Source organism: Marmota monax, unplaced genomic scaffold (assembly GCF_021218885.2).
Source record: "Marmota monax isolate L192 unplaced genomic scaffold, Marmota_monax_Labrador192_F-V1.1 WCK01_AAM20220418_F8-fsc00109, whole genome shotgun sequence".
NCBI lineage: Eukaryota > Metazoa > Chordata > Mammalia > Rodentia > Sciuridae > Marmota > Marmota monax.
In genome coordinates, this window is record NW_026695229.1 from 1284653 (window position 1) to 1305857 (window position 21205).

General features: G+C 39.3%; 1 protein-coding gene across 1 annotated transcript in view; it reads right to left on the reverse strand.

Annotated features, from left to right (window-relative positions):
- Adcy1 (adenylate cyclase 1) overlaps positions 1-21205 on the reverse strand; it is a 153124-nt gene that overhangs the window by 93058 nt on the left and 38861 nt on the right. The window contains exons 3-4 of the mRNA XM_046437829.2: positions 18361-18479; positions 10942-11053 (exon numbers count right to left, since the gene is read on the reverse strand). Of these exons, the coding sequence (XP_046293785.1) occupies positions 10942-11053; positions 18361-18479 (231 nt within the window). The remainder of the gene's footprint in view (positions 1-10941; positions 11054-18360; positions 18480-21205) is intronic.

Genomic DNA, 21205 nt, shown 5'->3' on the forward strand with positions numbered 1-21205 from the left:
ACATCTGTGACTATCAACCATGGCTAAGGAGGTAAATAAACCATCAGCTACTATTAAGACTAAGGCAAATATGTTCTGTGTTTATTTAACTTCCTGCAGGCACCTTCATAAAGAAAAGGTGTTTGGACTGCAGCTGTGTGTAATTTTCCAAGCCTGCACTTCACAGGGGCCACCCTGCATCTCAATGCCAGGTACTGCAACCCAAAAGGAGCACAGCTGTGAGGAAGCCCATGAGTTCCTCTAAAAAGGACTCATGCAGATTAGGGCAAATCATACTCTTAAAAATTCACAATACCATCAAGAGCACAAAGGAAAAAAAGAGACAATTGATACAGAAAAAGATGACATGAAAAGGGTCATTCCAATTTTCAGATTCTTAGCAGTTATCGCAACACCAAGAAAAAGTATTCCAATTTAAACTTCTGAAGATAAAAGCTGTAGGGTTTGAGAAGAAAATGACAGTGGATAGCAGTGACTGGCTATTCACTGTGGAAGAAAATAGATACTGTTCAAAATGAAATACAAAAGGAATCTAAAATTCTTTTTTAAAAGATCATGAATGAGCTACAGAACAGCCTCAAGAAAACCTAGCACAGGTGGCACTGGTGTCCCTGAAGGAAGAGAGGGAGGGAACATAAAAATGTTTGAAAAAGGATGATTTGGTTTTTGTCTTTTCTAAATTTGATAATGATTCTAAATGTACAGATGCAAGAAGTTCAATGCACTGCAAGCACAGGTAACGTAAGGAAAACTACACCAAGGCACATCAAAATCAAATTTATTAGAACCAGCCATGAAGAGGAACTCTTAAAAGTAGACAGAGAAAAGGGACCAATTTCATACAAAGAAACCAAGAACTGATGGCAGATGGTTCACGGGAAAAGCCTATAAGGGAAGACAACAGAACAACATCCTCAGGGTACTGCAGAAAACAATGCAAAATCAAGCCATCAGCCTAGAGCATGACACCAAGTAGAAATAAATTCCAAAAAATGAAGGCCAAATAAAGAGCTTTCCAAAAGTACAAAAACTGAAAGACTTCATCGCCAGCAGAAGGACAGCTGTTTCTCCATCATTTCAAAGGGGTGTGGACAGTTCTGTAACTGTAAGACAGGTTGAAGGACATTCCCCAGGCAGAAAAATACAACACAGAGATACACCGATCACATGAATGAAGAGCCAGGGAAATGGAAGCTACAAGAATAGGTAAGATTTTTATCATTTAAATCTTTTCCAAAGAGAACTATCTATGTAAACAGAAATATTTACAAAGTAAAATAACATAAAAAACGTAATACATTAAAAAGTTTAATGTATGGCAACAATTTTATAAAGGCCAAGAGGGCAGAAACAGAAGTATCTACTTTTCATATGGTAAATAAGCTTCTTGAATAGTAAATAAAAATCACATAATGAAGGACCAGTGTAAGTTGAAATACCTACTATAAAACCCCACAGCAATGATGAAAATAACTAAAACAACACTTTCTACTAATAAGCCAACAAAGGTAGTAAGACGGAACCATAAAGCATTCGATAAATCTACAAAAAGGCAATAAAAGCAAAAAGGGAAACAAAGAACAGATGGGACAAATCAAAAGTAAACAGCAAAGTGACAGCCTTGGACCCAATGCATCAACAAGGCAGAGATTGTCATTCTGGATAAAAATAAAAGCAAAATCCAACTAGAAACAAACTTCAGAAAAAAAGACACAGAAAGACTTAAAACAAAAGGACAGGAAAAGATAGTTTCTATCAATAATTAAAAGAAAGTTGGAATGACTGTATTTATATCAGACAAAGTAAAGATTATCACCAGAATAAAGAGGATCATTTCTTACTAATAAAAGAGTCGACTTAGCCAAGCACACCTATAATCCCAGCTAAATGGGAGGCTGAGGCAGGAGGATAACAAGTTTGGGGCCACTCTGGGGAACTTAGTGAGACACAGACTCAAATTTAAAAACAGAAGGGACTGGGCACAGCACAGCATCCCTGGACTCAGTCCCCAGTAAAACACACACACACACACACACACACACACGCACACCCGAATTTATCAAGAGGAAATTACAATCCTGTTATTAAATGAAGAATCCAATAACAAAGCCTAAGAATATGTGAAGCAATAGACAACAGAACCAAAGGAAGAATATACAATTAAGCTGAAATTTTTGACATGTCTCTCACAATAATTGAGAGAATAAATAGCCAGGACAGGTATTTATAGAATATGCTATTAATAAAAGAATTCTCCAAATGCAGAGTACACATTATTTTCAAGCATACATGGGTCATTTACCAAGAAGACTATATTTTTGGCCATAAATTTAAGATAATTCTAATCATAAAATATATAATATCCAATCACAATAGGATTAAAATAGAAGTCAAAAGCAAAAAAGATCTTCAAAAAATCCTTAAATCATATCTCTAAATAATCCATGGGTCTAAAAAAAATAAAAAGGGAAATTAAAAAGTATTTGAACTCTATAAAAACAAATCAGAAACTTGGATGCTATTATGCAGCATTTCAGGGGAAGTTTGTAGCATGAAAAGCTTATATTAAAAGAAAAAATTCAAATTAATGAGCACTGCCATCTGAACCAAATACAAAAAAAAAGTTAAAAACATTAAACCCAAAATAAGAAGATATACACTAATAAATATCTGAAATTATTGGGATAGAAAAATAGATCAACGAAACCAAAAGCATTCTTTAAGAAAAATCAATAAAATTGATGAACCTCTAGACAAAATGACTGTAAGAAGACACAAATTACTCAAACAGGAATAAAAGCAGTGACATCCTTCAAAGTCTACAGATACTGAAGGATAACAAGAAAATATGATGAACAACAACTTCATTCCAGTGATTTTGACAACTTAGAGTAGGTAGATAAACTCCCTGACCCCCAAAAAAGAAAAGAAAACAAAAAAACACTGCCAAAATCATTCAAAAAAATGGGTGAGAAACTGAATTTGTAGGTAAAAACTTTTCTACAAAGAAAACACAGGCCCAGTTGGATTATTAGTAAATCTACCAAACATTTATTTATTTATTTATTTATTTAATTTTTTATTGTTGGCTGTTCAAAACATTACATAGTTCTTGATATATCATATTTCACACTTTGATCTACCAAACATTTAAAAAATAAATACCACAATTTCTACTCAAACTTTCCCAGAAATTTGAATAAGAAGAAACACTCCCAAAGCCATCTCTGAGATCAGTGATACTACATAAAGACAAAATTTAAAAAAGCTACAGACTAATATCCTTAAGTAACATAAATGGAAAAAGTTCTAAACAAAATTCTAACAAATCAAAGGCAACAGTTCATAAGAGGACAATATGTCCAAGTATGGCTTATCCCAGGAATGCAAGGATGTTTTTTCATTCTACCAACAATCAATGTAATTTATTACATTAGCAGACTAATCATTTGACCATTCCTATAGACATAAAAGAAAAAACTGACAAAAATCCAACATCTATTTCTAGTAAAAAGCTCCCAGCAGATTCAGAATAAAAAGAAACTTACCTGACTTGATAAAAAGCATCCACAAAACGCCTACAGCTAGCATCATACTTAATTGTGAAAGACACAATACTTTCCTCCTAGGATAGAGAACAAGACAAGACTGTCTGCTCTTGCCACTTCTATCTGACATGTACACCAGAGGTTCTAGCCAGAGAAATAAGGCAAGCAAATAAAAGGCAACCAGATGATGAATTGGGGAAAACTGTCTTCATTTGCAAACAAAATATCATTTACATAGAAAATCCAGTGGAAATCTAGAAAGACCTACTAAAATGAGTTTGTTAAACTCATTTAAACTCATTTTAAATCAATAAATACAAAAACACAATTTTGGTTTGCCTTTAGTTATGGTTTGGATATGAGGCATCCCTCAAAAACTCCTGTGTTAATAAAGAAGTGTTCAGAGGTGAGTTCATTTAATCCTCCCATCCCCCACTCCACAGCATATTTTTTTTTATTGCTTGTTCAAAACATTACAAAGCTCATGATATATCATCTTTCATACATTTGACTCAATTGGGTTATGAACTCCCATTTTTACCCCAAATACAAATTGCAGAATCACATCGGTTACACACTCACATTTTTACATAATGGCATATTAGTGACTGTTGTATTCTGCTACTTTTATCCACAGCATATTTTGGATCAGCATCCTTAAATCAGAAATCATTCGGCATTTGGTTTTTTGGGATTGGCTAATTTCACTTAGCATTATATTCTCCAGCTTCATCCATTTACCTGCAAATGCCATGATTTTATTCTCTTTTAATGCTGAATAATATTCCATTGTATATATATGTATGTGTGTGTATGTATATGTGTGTGTGTGTATGTGTGTGTGTATCACATTTTCTTTATCCATTCATCTACTGAAGAGCATCTAGGTTCGTTCCACAGTTTAGCTATTGTGAATTATGCTGCTGTAAACACTGATGTGGCTGTGTCCCTGTATGTTTTTAAGTCCTTTGGGTATAGACCAAGGAATGGGATAGCTGGGTAAAATAGTGGTTCCATTCCTAGTTTTCCAAGGATTCTTCATACTACTTTCCATATTGGCTGTACCAATTTGCAGTCCCACCAGCAATGTATGAGTGTGCCTTTTTCCCCACATCCTCGCCAACAATTACTGTTGTTTGAATTCTTAATAGCTGCCATTCTGACTGGAGTGAGATGAAATCTTAGAGTAGTTTTGATTTGCATTTCTCTAATTGCTAGAAAAAATGTTGAACATTTTTCATATATTTGTTGATGGATTGTATATCCTCTTCTGAGAAGTGTCTGTTCAGTTCCTTGGCCTATTTATTGACTAGTTATTTGGTTGTTGTTTGTTTGTTTGTTTGTTTGTTTTAGGTGTTAAGATTTTTGAGTTCTTTATATTCTAGAGATTAGTGCTCTATCTGACATGAGTGTGGTAAGAATTTGTTCCCAATTAGTAGGATCTCTATTCACCTCACTGATTGTTTCTTTTGCTGAGAAGCTTTTTAGTTTGAATCCATCCCATTTATTGATTCTTGATAATATGGGAGGATTAAATGAACTCTAGATTTGGCAAAGGGGAAAAGGGGAGGGAAGGAGGGAAAGGAAAGGGGCATAGGTATAGGAAAGATGGTGGAAGGCGATGGTCATCATTAATCTAAATACATGTAAGAAGACACAAAGGATGTGTCTCTACTTTGTGTTCAACCAGAGATATGAAAAATTGTGCTTTATATGTTTACTATGAATTGTAATGCATTCTGTTGTCATATATAACAAGTAAAAAATTTTTAAAAATAAAGTTGCATTCAAAAGGGAAAAAAAGAAACAATCAAAAATCATTACTCTGTATTGGCAAACCCATTCCAATCGCTTAATTACAGTTAATTTACAAATATTTTCAAAATGTTAAAAAATTGCATAAGATGCACCAAATGAAATTGTATGCATATGTAACACCTACTTAACACATAATAGATGGTAAATGACTTTTAGCAGATTTTAAAGGCAGTTTAAATAAAGCAGAATTTTGAAAGGCTCAAAATAAAATAAAATAAAAAAGAAGAAGTGTTCAGAGGTGAAAGGATTGCATTGTGAGAGTTATAACCTCATCAGTTCACCCTAATTGGAATGGAATTGGTGGTAATTGTAGGCAGATGAGGCACATCTGGAGGAAGTAGGTCACTAGAGGTGTGCCCTGGAAAGGTTCATAGCCTCTTACCCCTTTCTTTGGTTCCACCACGAAGTGAGCAACACTCTTCCTCTACCATGTTCTTCTGCCTCATGTTCAACCTCACCTTGGTCCCAGAGTAATGGAATTGGTTGGCTATGGGCTAAACCTCTGAATTTGTGTGCTAAAATAAACTTTTCTTCATCTAAGTTGTTTTTGTCAGGTATTTTGGCCACAGTGACATAAAACTGACTAACACTATTCTAGTAACAAAAATTAGAAATTAAAAGTTAAAAATCAAAAGCATCTAAAAAATACCAAAAAGTAGAAACTATTTAGGGACAAATTTGGTAAAATATATGAAACACCAGTATACTGAAAACTATACATTTCTGAAAGAAATTAAACAAGATCTAAAAAATGGAAACATATACTATGTTCATGAATCACAAGCTTTTGTATTTATGGAATTCCAGGTCTCCCTAGATTCATAATATAGATTCAACACAATCCCAAACAAAATTTTGGCAGCCTCTGTTTTAGAAACTAACAAGTTGATTATAAAATTCAGATAAAAAAGGAAAGAACCTAAAATAGCCAAAAATCATTTCGAAAAAGAATAACAAACTTGAAGGGTTCACAATACCTCTCTTGAGACTTGTAATAAAGCCACAGGGCCAAAGTGTACAACTTTGGTGTCAAAATAGACACAGATCGATGAAATGGAAAAGAAAACCCAAAATAGGCCCACCTATATGTAGAAAAGTGGTTTTTCTAAAGTTTTGGAAATACAATTTAGTGCAGAAATGATAGTCTTTTCAACAAATGTTGCAGAAATAATTAGATATCCATATGCAAAAAAAACCCCTTTGATCCATACCTCATATCATACACAAAAATTCAATAAAAATATATTATTAATTTAAATGTAAAATCTAAAATTATAAAACTCTGAAAGAAAACACAGGAGAAAATTTTTATGATATTAATTAGGAAAAAAATTATTATATTTATTTATTTAACAACCCTACTATAAGAGCCAGGGGTACACAGGCTTGGTTTAGATAGCTGGCAAATGAATCAAATGACTGCAATTATTTGCATATCTTTGCCATATGCAATTTTCTAAAGACAGTATGTGTTTGTAAAGCTGTGAAAAATTCACACGCAAAAAATTTTATGAGTACTATGTCATGTTTTCATTTAATTGACCATGAATATAACTACTATATCTATTGCTTGGACTTTTTGTTATTGATGTTTGTTCTCAAGTTTGGATGCAGACCTCATAAAATGGAAAACACTAAATTAAAGTGTTCCCTTTATTGGTAATACAGTGGTTGCTCTACGAAGCAAGGGTATAAGGAACCCTTGTTTTCCTCTTCTGATTATGAAGCTGATCAATAAAGTCTGTGTCCTGCTTGGAAATGCAAGTCCTGGTGAACGGCAGAATTCTTCCCACATAGCTGAGTGTGTGAATATTTGCAAAATTAAGGCAGAATCTGATTTAATTACAATGGTAGTAGGAAAAAAAGTTATTTGACAATTCTCTAAAACAGACCCAGCCGACAAACGGGCATTTTCTAACAGCAGTGTTATCTGGTTATGAATTAAGAACTTAATGGGATTAAAGGAAAATGAGCTTTATGTTAGAAGCTGCTAATTTTTTTCCACACTGAGTTTTCAAATACCTGTGCAGTTTTAACATCACTGACTCACTGAGTATAGCTCTTCTGGAAACAACAGTAACTGTTGTTCGTAGAGGGTTAACTCTGCCCTAAGCACTATGCTAGGTGTTTCATGCTTTCTATTATTTTGCTTTCCACTATTTGACTTCTCACTACACTAACACCTTGAAACAGTCATAACCAGTCCCTTGTTTTCAATGGGAAGACTAAAAGTGAGTCACTGGATGACTGCCTGCAAGAGTGTGGGAGGCTGAAAAATGGTCTCCCAAAAGCTATCCATGATCAAATGCCTGGAATGTGTGAATGTCACTTTATATGACAAATAAAAAGAGGAATCTTTGCAGGTGTGATTAAATTAAGAATCCTGAGATGGAGAGACCATCCTAGATCATGCAGATGGGCCCTGGGTACATGTCTGATAAGAGGAAGGCAGGAGGAGATTTATTTCAAAGAAAAAGAGAGAAGAGAAGAGAAGGCGGGGCTGAGGATGTGGCTCAAGTGGTAGGGCGCTCACCTGGCATGCGCGGGGCGCTGGGTTCGATCCTCAGAACCATATAGAAATAAAATAAAGATGTTGTGTCCACCGAAAACTAAAAAATAAATATTAAAAAATTCTCTCTCTCTCTCTCTTTTTCTAAAAAAAAAAAGAAAGAAGAAGAGAAGGGAAGAAGAGGAGGAGGAGGAAGAGAAGGAGAAGGAGAAGGAGGAGAAGCAACAACATGAAGATAAAGGAGACTGGAGTGATAATGGCACAAGCCAAGGAACTGAAGTAGTCAAGAGAAGATGTAAGCAGCAAGGGACAGATTCTCCTTGGGGTGGGGGGATGCTGTTGCCAACATCTATTTTTTATGTATTTACATATTATTTGTACTGGAGATTGAAACTAGGGATGCTTACCATTGAGCTACATCCCCAGAATCTCCTCCACACTTTATTTTATTTCAAGACAGGATATCACTAAGTTAATAAGGCTGGCCTTGAACTTGCCATCCTCCTGCCTCAGCCTCCAAAGTTGTTGGAATTATAGGCCAACATCTTGATTTGGGGCAAGCAGTACTGATTTCAGACTTTCAGCCTCCAAAACTGAGAAAACAAATTTCTGTTGTTTCAAGCCACCAAGTTTGTGGTAATCTGCCACCGTGGCTTTGAGAAACCAACACACAGTGGTAGCCCTTTGGGCAAAGACTTTTCAAACACCATACAAAAATGACCCAACCCCTCCCATTGGCAGTACAAGCTCGGACCAGGAGAGAAAAAAAAAAAAAGGAAAGAAAGCCCTGGCAGAACTAATTGGGACACTCTATCCAGAGGCTTCCAGAAGGATGAGCTTTCTGGTAAAGGGTGAAGCAAGAAACAGGCCCTTGGGGATGCTATTCACTGCTCTGTAAGAGCCCTAGTCACAGTTCTTCCTGGAAGCTTCAGCCACCCCACAGCACCTGGACAAATTGTGCTCTTTGACTAAACTACAGAGGGGCTAGAGCTCCACCCCCTGCACTGAGGAGCACCTGAGGCATGGCTCACACCTCCTTCATGGCAGCCAGAAATCCTATGCAGCAGATAGGAAGGAAGAGCCCTGGGACTTACCTAAGAAGATAGTGAAGCTTGTGGGAAGATAGTTATAGCCACAGTTAGGGACAAGGACAGTGGATAGTCAGACAGGGCTACAAGGGTACCATAGACAGGCAGCCCCCAGGCCAGGCAAAAACATCACTTCAGCCAGAAAGTGTGCCCTTCCCAGAAGGAAAGCCATCACCTTCCTTTCTTCCTCAGGAAGGAGGACACAGTCTTTCCCAAATAGAGTTCCATAGCACCCTGGCCCAGCATGCCCAGGGGTGCCCAAGGAGAAAGGGCTCCTTTAACCAGCCCATTAGGAATGTAGACAGCAACATTAGGATTGGATCTCAGGACATTTGCTCCCCACAGGAACCCCCCAAAGACAGCAGTGTCCAAAGTCTCCAGGCCCACTCCTTCCCAGCCCTCTTAAGCTCTCTCTCTCTATTCCAGATGTCCACCTGCATGCCCAGGTTTGCTCCCACACCCACAGCTGGACCCCAAAACGAAATCACCCAAGTAAAACAAGTTCAGCATCTCAGCCCCATGTGATCATCGCCTGGCCCTGCCCTGCCCAGCCCAGTGGGGCTCCTCACTCAGCCTCCACCATGCAAAGATGCTCTCAACTCTACTGCCTCACTGCCAGCCCCAGCAGGGCCCTCTCCTATCCCCTCCATTGAGGGAACATCCACTCTTTCTCCCAAGACCTTCACCATTGCCCCCACTGAGAAATGCACTGATTTTCCCTGGAGCTGGCTGCTCCCTCCCCATCCACTGACTTCAGCACCCCCTTCCCCACCTGGAGGGGGGCTCAATAAAAGAGAAGGGGAACTTGGCTCCATCCTGTGCGCTCCTTCCACCTCCTCAAAGAGCAGAGATGGTGAGGGTCCTCTGGGGTCTGAGGAAGCCCTGATGGCCAATGCCCCAGCAAGCCTCACATCTGGGCATCCCACCACTGTCCTCTGCTCCCTTCCTCCCACTGAGAGAGGAGCCTTCCTGGGTTGTAGTCAGTCTTCCTGCAGAAGCCGCCCCTGTCTGCACAGGCTGGGAACCAGTATCAGGGAGGATTTGCCAGATGAAAGAGCTAGAAGAGGATTTCCACTACAGAGTAGCAGGGCACATTCTTAGCTCTGATCTGATTACTGCTGTGAGCAGTGCAATTTATCCCAAACATTCCCCTGGGCAGTAGAGAAAAATGAAGGGCATCCCACTCAGCAAATGTGCCCTCCTGAGGCCTGGCATAGTCAGTTTCTGAAACTTGGACTCTTGCCCCACATGCTCTCTCTTTCTGCTTTTAACACCAACATGTTCCAGGATGAAGGGGAGACTCTGGTAGCCCCTCAGAGCCTGCTGGCCAATGCAAAGAGCTCCTGAGGCTATTGACCAGGCTCCCACGGTGGGCAGTGGTAACCCAGGGGATTATGTGGTACACATGGAGGCTCTGTGGGTTTACTGTTCTCAACATCCAAGCACTACATTTCAAGCCAAAGCTGTTAGCATAGCCTTGGCTGGACCTCAGCAGGACTTGGTGCCAGTTATGACCTGTTCCACTCCAGCATGAAGCCTATTGAGGGCAAAGATGACCACTGCCCAGACTCAGCATGTTCATTGGCAGTTGCAGCCCCAGAAGAATGGCAAGCCCAGTGTCAGCAGAGACATGGCCATGGCTGCCTCAGGATGAGGGGTTGTGGCCACTGACTCTGTCTGCCAGGAGGAATGGCAAAAGGCAGCTCTGTGCCTGGGCACAGCCTGCAAGACACAGCCTCTTTCTAGAAGACTTGGTTGAAAGGTACACTGGCAGAGTTTGTGCCGTGTGCACTAATCTGATACGTGCAAATCCAAGGAGAGAAATCAATGAACAGTGAGGCTCCAAACACAGCAATTTACCACCTTCCTGGTGGTAAATGACTTGGCACTCAGTCTAGCTCCCATTCTAGATACAGGGAATCACTGAGCACAGAAGCCATTCTGATTTAACCTGAACAAAGGAAAATGCTGAGCTTACCGTGGCTAACTCGTCGAACTTGCCAAAGAGTTCATTGAGCAGTTTCACCAGCTCCTGGGCCGTGCACTGGGATGCCAAGCCTGTGAAGCCCACGATGTCCGCAAACAGGATGCTGCAAGAGAAAGGGGTGCCAGGGCCATCTCCTCTCAGTCACTTGGGAAATAATGACCTCCAGAGTTGCATAGATATTTACACCCACAAAACACTTTAGAATAAATCACCCCATTTATCCCTCAGCACAGGCTAGAAATAAAGGCTTCCCTGTTCCCATTTTACAGGTGAGAAGACTGAGGCTCAGAGCAGCTGCAGGACTCCCCTCTTGGTCCCAGAAGGAGTTTAGCTGCTGGGTCATTCAGAGCTTGCTGTCCCCCATGCCAACCCCTCCCACTACCCACTGTCTATTAGACCGCCTCTTCCCAGGGAGGCCATGTGACCGGGTGGTGGCCAGAAGCACTGAACTGAAGTGATAAGCTTTGAAGAAGTGTGTGGGCCCCTCCACATGACATCCTCTTTTTCTCCTTCCACTGCCAGCTGGACACAGGTGACTGTGAGGCCCTGGGTGTGGTGTTAGAGCCTCACAATTAAAGGGGACAGATCACTGAATTGTTCTATAGAGATGTTATACTCTTATGTCAAGTCCTCCACATATTTATGACATAACTTGAGTCAGCCTCGAGAACTCAGTGCCCACCCACAGAGCAGAACTATTTTTCTAGAGTTTGTAGAAAAGACTTAAGTCCCAAGTCTAATACTGCAAACATAATAAATATTCAAATATTATTTCAAAGTTACTATAAGTAGTATATTTGTTGCTCAATTTAAGTTTTCATATGTGTTCCACATCTGGGATGATGGGACAAAACTAGGTTTAAAAGATGTTTTCTAGGATTTCCTTCTTTTCTAACTTCTTTAATTAATTAATTTATTTATTTACTTACTTACTTTTTGGTTTTTGTTTTGCGACTGGGTCTCACTGGCTTACTGGGGCTGACCTTTAAAATGAAACTTCCAACTCAGCCTTCCAAATTGCTGGGATTATAGGCAAATACCACCATACCCAGTTGTTTTCTTACAAAATTAAAACATGCTCTCTGCAGAGTATTTGAGAAATGAAGAAAAACTGTTTGTCTTGAAAACATTACATTTTAAGATACATCTTAAAACATGGTCATAACTACTATTCAAGGTATAAGGTGTTCTTAGCTTTCTCTAACTTTTGGGCTTCCTTAACCTATACAACCTCCTCCCAGAATCCCTCTAACGAAGCCATAAATGCCAATAAAAGAAAACAAAGCCAGGTGTGGTGGCACACACCTGCAATCCCAGCAGCTCAGGAGGCTGAGGCAGGAGGATCGCGAGTTCAAAGCCAGCCTCAGCAATGGTGAGGTGCTAAGCAACTCAGTGAGTTCCTTAAAATACAAAATAGGGCTAGGGATGTGGCTCAGTGGTGAAGTGGTAGAGTGCCCTTGAGTTCAATCCCCGGTATCCACCCCCTCAAAAAAAAAAAAGAAAAAGAAAAAGAAAACAAGCATTTTTTGTGGACAAGAGAGTATCACCAAAGAGGAACCAGCCCAGCTAAACTGATGAACATCTGTAATCCCAGGTACTCAGAAGACTGAGGAAGGAGCACAAACTCGAGCCAGACTGGGCAATTTAGCAAGACCCTGTCTCTCAAAATAAATAAATAAATAAATAAATAAATAGGGCTGTGGGTGTAGCTCAGTAGTAGAGCATTTGCCTAGCATGCTCACGGCCCTGGGTTCAACCTCCAGCCCTACAAAAAAAAAAAAAGAATAAAAATAGAAGAAGAAAGGAAAGCAAAGCAGGGGCTCAGAGCTCTACTCTAGCAGGACTGTCCAGCTCTACCAGCTATAGCAAGGGGCCCCAGGCAACTAATCCAACCCTTATGTCCATCCTTTAATTTGTAAAATGGGAATAAGACAAGAGGCCACCTTACATCAAGTAAGAGCTCTCTCATTGTTTACAATCATTTACAATTATTTTTAAGTATTATAATTCATTCACTCATTCATTCACTTGCTCATTTGACAAGTATATATTGAGGGCTAGATGTACTGGCATTATTTTAGGGGCTTGAAACTTGGTAGTAAACAAAAGATTCAAACAAACATGACTGTCCTTGGAGGAATCCCCTTCCATTTAAGGAAGGGACATATAGAGTATGCCAAAGTGACAAGTTTAAGTATAGTGAAAACTAAAGCTGGGGAGACAGACATGGAGTTGTGTGTACTGTTATCTAGGATGGATCAGGTGAGTTTTGTGAGACCGGAGGAGGGCGATGCATAGACAATGAGAAGACAGGATTCCAAGTGGAAGGAAGAAAAGATACTGCTCCTGTGAGTTTTGCTGGAATTTAACTTTTCATTTCAGCCTCTCACTCCCATCCCCCTGCCTCTGGCCTCCCTGGTTTCTGATGGGAACTCAGTAGTTAATCTTATAAAAGCTCACTTGTAGGTGAACAGTCATTTCTTTTCTGCTACTTTAAAGGTTGTCTCTGCATCTTTAATTTATTTCCATTTGATCATAATGTGTCTTGCTGTGTGTCTCTTTTTAGAGGGCATTGAGCTTCTTGGTTGTATGTGTTAGTGTTTTCCAAAAACATTAGGGACATTTTTGGCCATTATTTCTTTAGATAGTCTTCCTGCCCCTTTCTCTTTTTCCTTTCCTGTGGGACTCACTATGCATGTGTTGATATTCTTGAGGGTGTCTCACAGCTCTGAGTTTCTCTTCATATTTTTCATCCTTTTTTCATTGTTCTTCTGATTGGAAAATCTCAATGGACCTATCTTCAAGTTCACTGATTCTTTTTCTGCCTACTCAAGACTAATTGTGGAGGCCATTCAGGAAATTTTTCATTTCAGTTATTGTACTTTTCAACTTTGGAACTTCTATTGTTTTTTTTTTTAATAATTTCTACTCCCTATTGACATTCCCTATTTAGTGCAAAATCATTCTTAGCATTTCCTCTAGTTATATAGATACAGTTTTGATCCTTAAACACATTTAAAACAGCTGAGTTAAAATTTTTGTTTAAGAAGTTCCAATATCTAGGCTTCCTCAGGGATGGTTACCATTAACTGCTCTTTTCGCCCTGTGTGTGACCATATATACACTTATTTTATTTATTTTATTATTTCATATCCAATATATTTCTATTGTGAGCTGAATAGTACAATGTGGCAACTCTGGAAATAATATTTCCTCACCCCATTCCCATCTCAGTTATTTTAGTTGTTGCTATTTGGTTTGATCGTATTTAGTGATTCTTATGGACTAATTCTATGTACATTTGGCCTTCTGAAATTTCCAGAGCTATTCAAAGCACCCTGTGTACATCTCATTCCCCAGATTATCCTTTAATTTTTTTTTTGGGGGGGGTTACCTTACTGTTTACCTAAGGCAGCTATGATGTTAAACAATTTCCACTGGTTGGTTTTTCATCAAAGGTGCTGAGCAAAGGCAGTCCACACTGGGCTATGCATCAGGTACAATAGAGTTGGCTCATGAGTAGGATTTCCCAGGGAAGTTCAGACAAATAATGACAATTCTCTGAGAATGGGGTTTAGAAAGAGCCATCAATTCCATTCCGACCCCCCTCAGTGGCTTCCAGGGTGCTAGTTTATACTCTGATTGCTATTGTTGGTTTTCAATGCTATTGTGGAGCTGAGGAGACAGAAGGTTGGCATAGGGCAAGTTAAAAAGCCACACAGCTCACTGTTCTTGAAATTTAGTTATTTTTCTTAAATACTCCTGGATTGTTGCAAGATTTTGGATAATTTCAAGAGTTCTTACAACGTTTTCCAGTGTTGTTTGTGCATTCTCAGAGAAGAGGATTGCGAAATATACTTGCTACACCAGCCCAGATGACATCAGTCCATGTGAACTGTGTATGGCACACTGAATTTTGACATCGATCCTGGAGTGATTCTAATGAGAATGGGAAAAGAACAGCAAGATGTTCATATCTGGGATAGAGAAACACATCTGTGATGGTTTCCAATGGTGGCCAGAGGGGTGAAGGTGGAGCTGGAACCATCAGCAATCAGGAGGCTCAGCTTCCTTGCTCAGAGTGTTGAACCTGCATCATCCTACCCACTGCTGGGGAACTCAGATGCCATTCAGGAGATGCAGATGGATAACTTTCAATAGAGAAGAAAAGTGGTGGTTCCCTGCATCTGCATTTTTTATCCCTGTCCCCAGATAAGAAGCCAGCTGAGGGAAAGGCACTTAGGTGTCCAGACCCTGTGTTCAACTCCAGCTGTATTCCCCAGGAGAACCTTGACTTTTAAAAAAAAAAAAAATGCTGATCCTAGTGTCTTGGAGCATCATGAGGCAGGAGGATCATGAGTTCAAAGTCAGCCTCAGCAATGGCAAGGTGCTTAGCAACTCAGTGAGACCCAGTCTCTAAACAAAATACAAAACAGGGCTGGGGATGTAGCTCAGTGGTGGAATGCCCCTGGGTTCAATCCCTGGTAACAATAACAACAACAACAAAAATTCTATTCTGGTAAGAATCTAACATGAAATCAAATTATTATTAGTTATGGGTACAATATTATATAGCAGATCTCTAGGACTTATTCATCTAGTTTTACTGAAACTTTATGGCTCTTCTTAACTTATAATTCCTCAGTTTCCCTTCCCCTACTCCCCAGAAAACACCGTGCCACTCTGATTCCACTCTTTAGTGACCTACCTTCACATTTGACTGCTTTAAATGCCTCATATAAATAGAATCATGCATTATTTGTCTTTTAGTGACTGGCTTATTTCACTCAGCATAATGCCCTCAACTCTTATTTATATTGTTACATAATGCAGACTTTCCTTTTCTATGAAGGAGTAGTATTCCATTTTATGTACATACCACATGTTCTTTTTTAACACCTTTACTGAAATATCACTGCATAAATATTGGGTGTGTGTGGTGTACAACTTGATGGTTTGATATACACATATATTATTAACTTATCCATCACCTCCACCTAGTTACCATCCTCTGTGTATGTACACGTGTTAATAAGATCGAACCTTGGAGCAAATTGATTGAACTCTTAGCAAATTTCAAGAATATATTGTTAAGTTTAATCATCCTGTTGTACATCAGATCTCAGAACATATTCAGCCTATGTAGCTAAAACTTTCATTCTTTCATCAACTTTATTCCATTTTTCCCTCCCTCCAGCTCCTGGCAAGCCCCCCTCCCCGCTTTGCTTCTATGAGTTTTACCATTTTAGTTGCACATGGAAATGTGTCTAATTTAACTTACTGCAATGTCCTCCAGCTCAATCTGTATTGGCATAACTGGCAAGATTTCCTTCTTTTTAAGGCAGAATAGTATTCTACAGCGTAGAATATACATATCATATTTTCTTTATTCGTTCATATTTTGAGAGCACTTAGGTTGCTTCCACATCTTGCTTAAGGTGAATAATGCAATGAATATGGGAGTGCAGATATCTATTTGATATACTGATTTCATGTCCTTTGTATATACACCCTGTGGTAGACGATTAGGTGGTAGTTCTATTTTTTTTTAAAGAGAGAGTGAGAGAGAGAGAATTTTAATATTTATTTTTTAGATTTCGGCGGACACAACATCTTTGTTTGTTTGTGGTGCTGAGGATCGAACCCGGGCCACACACATGCCAGGCGAGCGCGCTACCACTTGAGCCACATCCCCAGCCCAGTAGTTCTATTTTTAATTTTTTGAGGCATTTTTACACTGATGTCCATAATCGCTATACCAATTTATATCCTCACCAACACTGTACAAAAGTTTCCTCTTCTCAATAACCTCACCAACATTTATCTGTTGTCTTTGAAAGCAGTCATTCTAATAGGTATAAGATGATTTCTCGTTGTGGTTTTAATTTGAATTACTCTGATGATTAGTGATGTTGAGCATTTTTTTCATACACCTATTGGCCATGTGAAATTCTTCATTTGAGAAAATTGTCCTTTTAAGTCCTTTGCCCATTTTTTAAATCAGTATGAATGGAAAGACTGGGTGGTAACTACGGGCAGGTGGGGCATGGCTGCAGGAGGTAGATCACTAAAGGCATGCCCTGAAAGGATCACAACCCTCTGTAGTCCCTAAAGTCCCTTCTCACCTTCCCCTCTCTGCTTCCTGACCCTACCATGAGCTCAGAAACTTTCCTTCACTGGGCCATTCCACCATGATTTGGTGCCTCACCTTGGCCCAGATCAATGGAATCAACTATCTATGCAATGAGACCTCTGACACCATGAGCCCCAAATAAACTTTTCCTCCTCTAAGCTGTTCTTATCAGGTATTTTTGGTCACAGCAATGAAAAGTTGTCTAAAACATTAGGCTTATGTGTGGTTATTGTTGTTGTTTGATTTTTGTTTGTTACCCATTTGTTTTTGTTACCCATTCATCTACTCTGTCTTTTATGAAACTGATCGGTAAAGGAAAATGCAGAGACAAACACAAGATCTGTTTTGCTATAATTGGGTAATGGGAATTCCTATTGTGTTGCTGTTTAGCATTCTTGCATTTTCTGTTTAAGAACTCCATTTAGTATCAGCCTATGGTGCTTGACATAAGATAGTAAACTTTTTTGTGTCTTCAAGGGCCAATGACACCCAAAACCAAGAAGAGCCAGCTTATCAAAAGCTGAAAAGGAAAGTGCTTTGGGGTCCACCCAAAACTATCTCCTATATGAGTAGCACTTATGCAAAGTGCCCATCCCAAACAAGTGACACTCCACTATTCTAAGTGTGCTACACTTTAGCAAAAAAATGTTTGAAAAGACTGTACAATGTAGAAAGATAAATATTTTCAACATAATGTTAAAAACAGACAGACAAACTTCGGAGTCTGCAGCAAGCTGATTCACCTGAGAGATCAGCTTCCTCACCTGGAAAATGGAAATAACAGTCCCTACCTTCAAGGATGGTCAGGAGATGAAAAGTGGAATAAGCACTCCCCAGACCCAAGCAGCAACTAAAATAATATTCAGCTATAATTCAGACATAGGCAAATCCTCAGCCCATAATGTCCCTGCTCAGACTCAATTTTAGGGACAGAATTCTAACCCTCTGGTCAACACAAGAAGCTCAAGGGTAGTGAAGTAAGAAATGGGAGAGAGAACTCTAGCATCAGCTAAGAAGCCACAGCCCCTTCCACATGGGGGGAGCAGACTCCCTGCAGGACAGATGCCTACCTAGGCTTCCTGCCCACACCTCCCCACTCCTCCCCTAACTATTATGATTTTCCAACCTCCCTCCTTACCCCTCCTCTCCTTCCCTCCACCATCTCTCCCCTGCTTCCCTCATCTCCTCTCCTCCTCCGTCACCCCACCACTGCCCCCAGCCTTTCCTCACCCCTGCCCATCTCCCTCTTCACCTCTACACCACAGGCCCAGCCCTACCTCACATTGTCATGCCTCTGGATGTAAATCTTATGGAAAATCCTCTCAGGGGGCTTCAAGAAGTCTTCCTTCATCTCCATGGCAACATTCCGGGGAAGGAGGCTCATAAGCAGCCGCTCCTAGACAGGAAAGAAGGTTTACATCAGACAACACGGGACTCCCAGTTCTTCCTCAGACCATCCTGGTTAAGGAAGGGTTGAAGAGCTGTCCTTCATGAGGAGCTACAGACCCTCCTCAGGCTTAGCCTATAAGCATCCAGGTCTGCAGACACTGCCCAGTTCCCAGAGCCTCAGTGGGTCCCACACCAGAACTGGACTTTGAGCAAGTAACTGGCTCCAAGAATGCTGGCTGAGCAGGGCCTGGCCTCCTGAACACACAGCCTTGCCCACAGCCCATGCACATTGCTCCTTGGGTCAAGATACTGAGTCTTGGCCTGCTGGGCTCTCCAAGTTTCAGTGTGCAGTGGGATCATGGCTGCAAAAAGACAACCATCTCTGACCTGAGCCCCTACCCATACCCTCTTTGCAGCCTCCACAGCCCCAATTCAGTCGAAAAAGAGTCCTTCAGATTGCTTTCACAAGTCACTCTTCCCAAGGCAGAGACTGGCCAGATCTTTGTTCTAACATAGAGACAAAGCTTTGGGGATTAAGTGGTATTTTCTCCTGACCTTTGCCTTATTACTCCCCGCTCTATGGAGGTAAGGCATTTTTTAAAATCCCACCCGCCAAAAAAATTGTTTGGGTTTTGTAAAAATCAGTAATAAATAATATTAATTTTAGTAATAATCATTATTAACTATAAAGAATTGTGGGTTTTATTGTGGTATATTCAAACATACATTAAAAACATTATTTGGTCGATTTCATGCTCAAATACTTTCCCCACTCTCCACCTCTTGATCCCCTTCCTCTACCCTAATGGTCTCCTTTCTGTTTTCATGAAATCCCTCTATTCCCTGATATTCCCTCTACCTTCCACATATGAGAGAAAACATGAGTCTCTTCTCTGAGTCTGATTTATTTCACTCAAAATTGTGATCTCCAGCTCCATTTTCCTGCAGATGGCATAATCTCATTTTTCTTTATGGCTGACTAAAACTCCATTGTGTTTTCTTTTTTCCATTCATACGTTACGGGACACCTAGGCTAAGTCCTTAAGTTGGCTACTGTAATTACTTGCAGTATTATGCTCCATTGGTCTACCAATCTGTTTTTAAGTTTGTGTTGCAATAAATACGGGGACGCATGCATCCCTAAAGAATGCTGACTTTAATTCTTTTGGGATAAATAGCAAGAAGTAGTATAGCTGGATCTTATGATAGTTCTAATTTTAGCTTTTTGAGGAACCTCCATATTGATTTCCACAGTAACTATACTAATTTACATTCGCACCAACAGTGCATGAGTTCCTCATCCTCCCCCTACCCTCCTATCTTCACAAGCATTTATTGTTAATTGTATTCTTGGTGACTGTCATTCTGACTGGAATGAAATGGAATCTCAGTGTAGTTTTGATTTGCAATTCCCTAATTGCTAAAGATATTGAACATCTTTTTTATAAAATTGTTGGCCATTTGTACTACTTCTTTTGAGAAGTGCCTGTTCAGTTCATTTGTCCATTTAATGATTGGGTTAATTGACTTTTGAATATTGAGTTTTTTAGTTTTGATATATTCTGATTATCAATCCTTTGTTAGAAGAGTAGCTGGCAAAGATTTCCTCCCATTTCATAGGTTGTCTCTTTACTCTATTGTATTCTTTGCTGTGCAGAAGCTTTTTAATTTGATGCCATCTCATTTATTGATTTTTTTTCACCTATTTCCTGAGCCATAGGGGTCCTATTCAGTAAATCTTTGCCTGCACCTATGTTGAAGTGTTGCCCCTATTTTTCCTTCTAATGCTTGCAAAGTTTCTGGTCTTATTCCTAGGTCTTAGATCCATTTTAAGTTGATTTTTTTTTTACAAGGTGAGTTGTAGGAATATATTTTCATTTTTCTAACTCTGGATGTCCAGTTTTCCTAGCACTACTTCTTATAGAGGCTGCCTTTTCTTGTCACCTTTTCCAGAATCAGACAACGTTATCAGTGTGGGTTTGTTTGTGTCTTCTATTCTGATCCATTGGTCTGCATGTCTGTTTTTATGCAAGTACCCTGCTATTTTTATTACTATGGCTCTTCAGTATAATCTGAAGTCCAGGTATAATGATGTCTCCAGTATTGCTCTTTTTGCTCAGGACTGCTTTGACTATCCAGGGTCTTTTGTTCTTCCACATGAATTCTACGATTCTTTTTTCTAATAAGAAAAAGAATATCTTGGCACTTTGATAGAAATTGCACTGCATTTGTAGATTGCTTTTGGTAATATTAACATTAACTAATATTAACATTAATAATAATATTATAAATAATATCATTAGTAAAATAATATTAATAAATATTAACATTAACTAATGTTAATATTAACTAATATTAACAATATTGGTTCTGCCTATCTTGTGTCTTCAATTTCATTATTCCTCTGGATTTCACTGGCTTTTGTTGTAATGGCTTCTTTTTTGTTTTGTTTTGGGTTTTGGTCTCTAATTTTATTAATTTGGGTCTTCTCTTTCTTTTGCTTATTTCGGCTAAGGGTTCATCCTTCTTGTCTATGCTCCCCATAAAGTAGCAGGAGGAGGGACAAATGAAGAGAAAACAAGATGAAGAAGGACAAATAGGAGGGTATAAACATGAGAAAGAAGAAAAAAAGGACTAAAGAGAAATAGCGAATTTTCTGAAGTATGATTTTATATAAAAGTATGCAATCACAATAATGAGGGAATCAAAACTAATAATAACCATACAACTCAT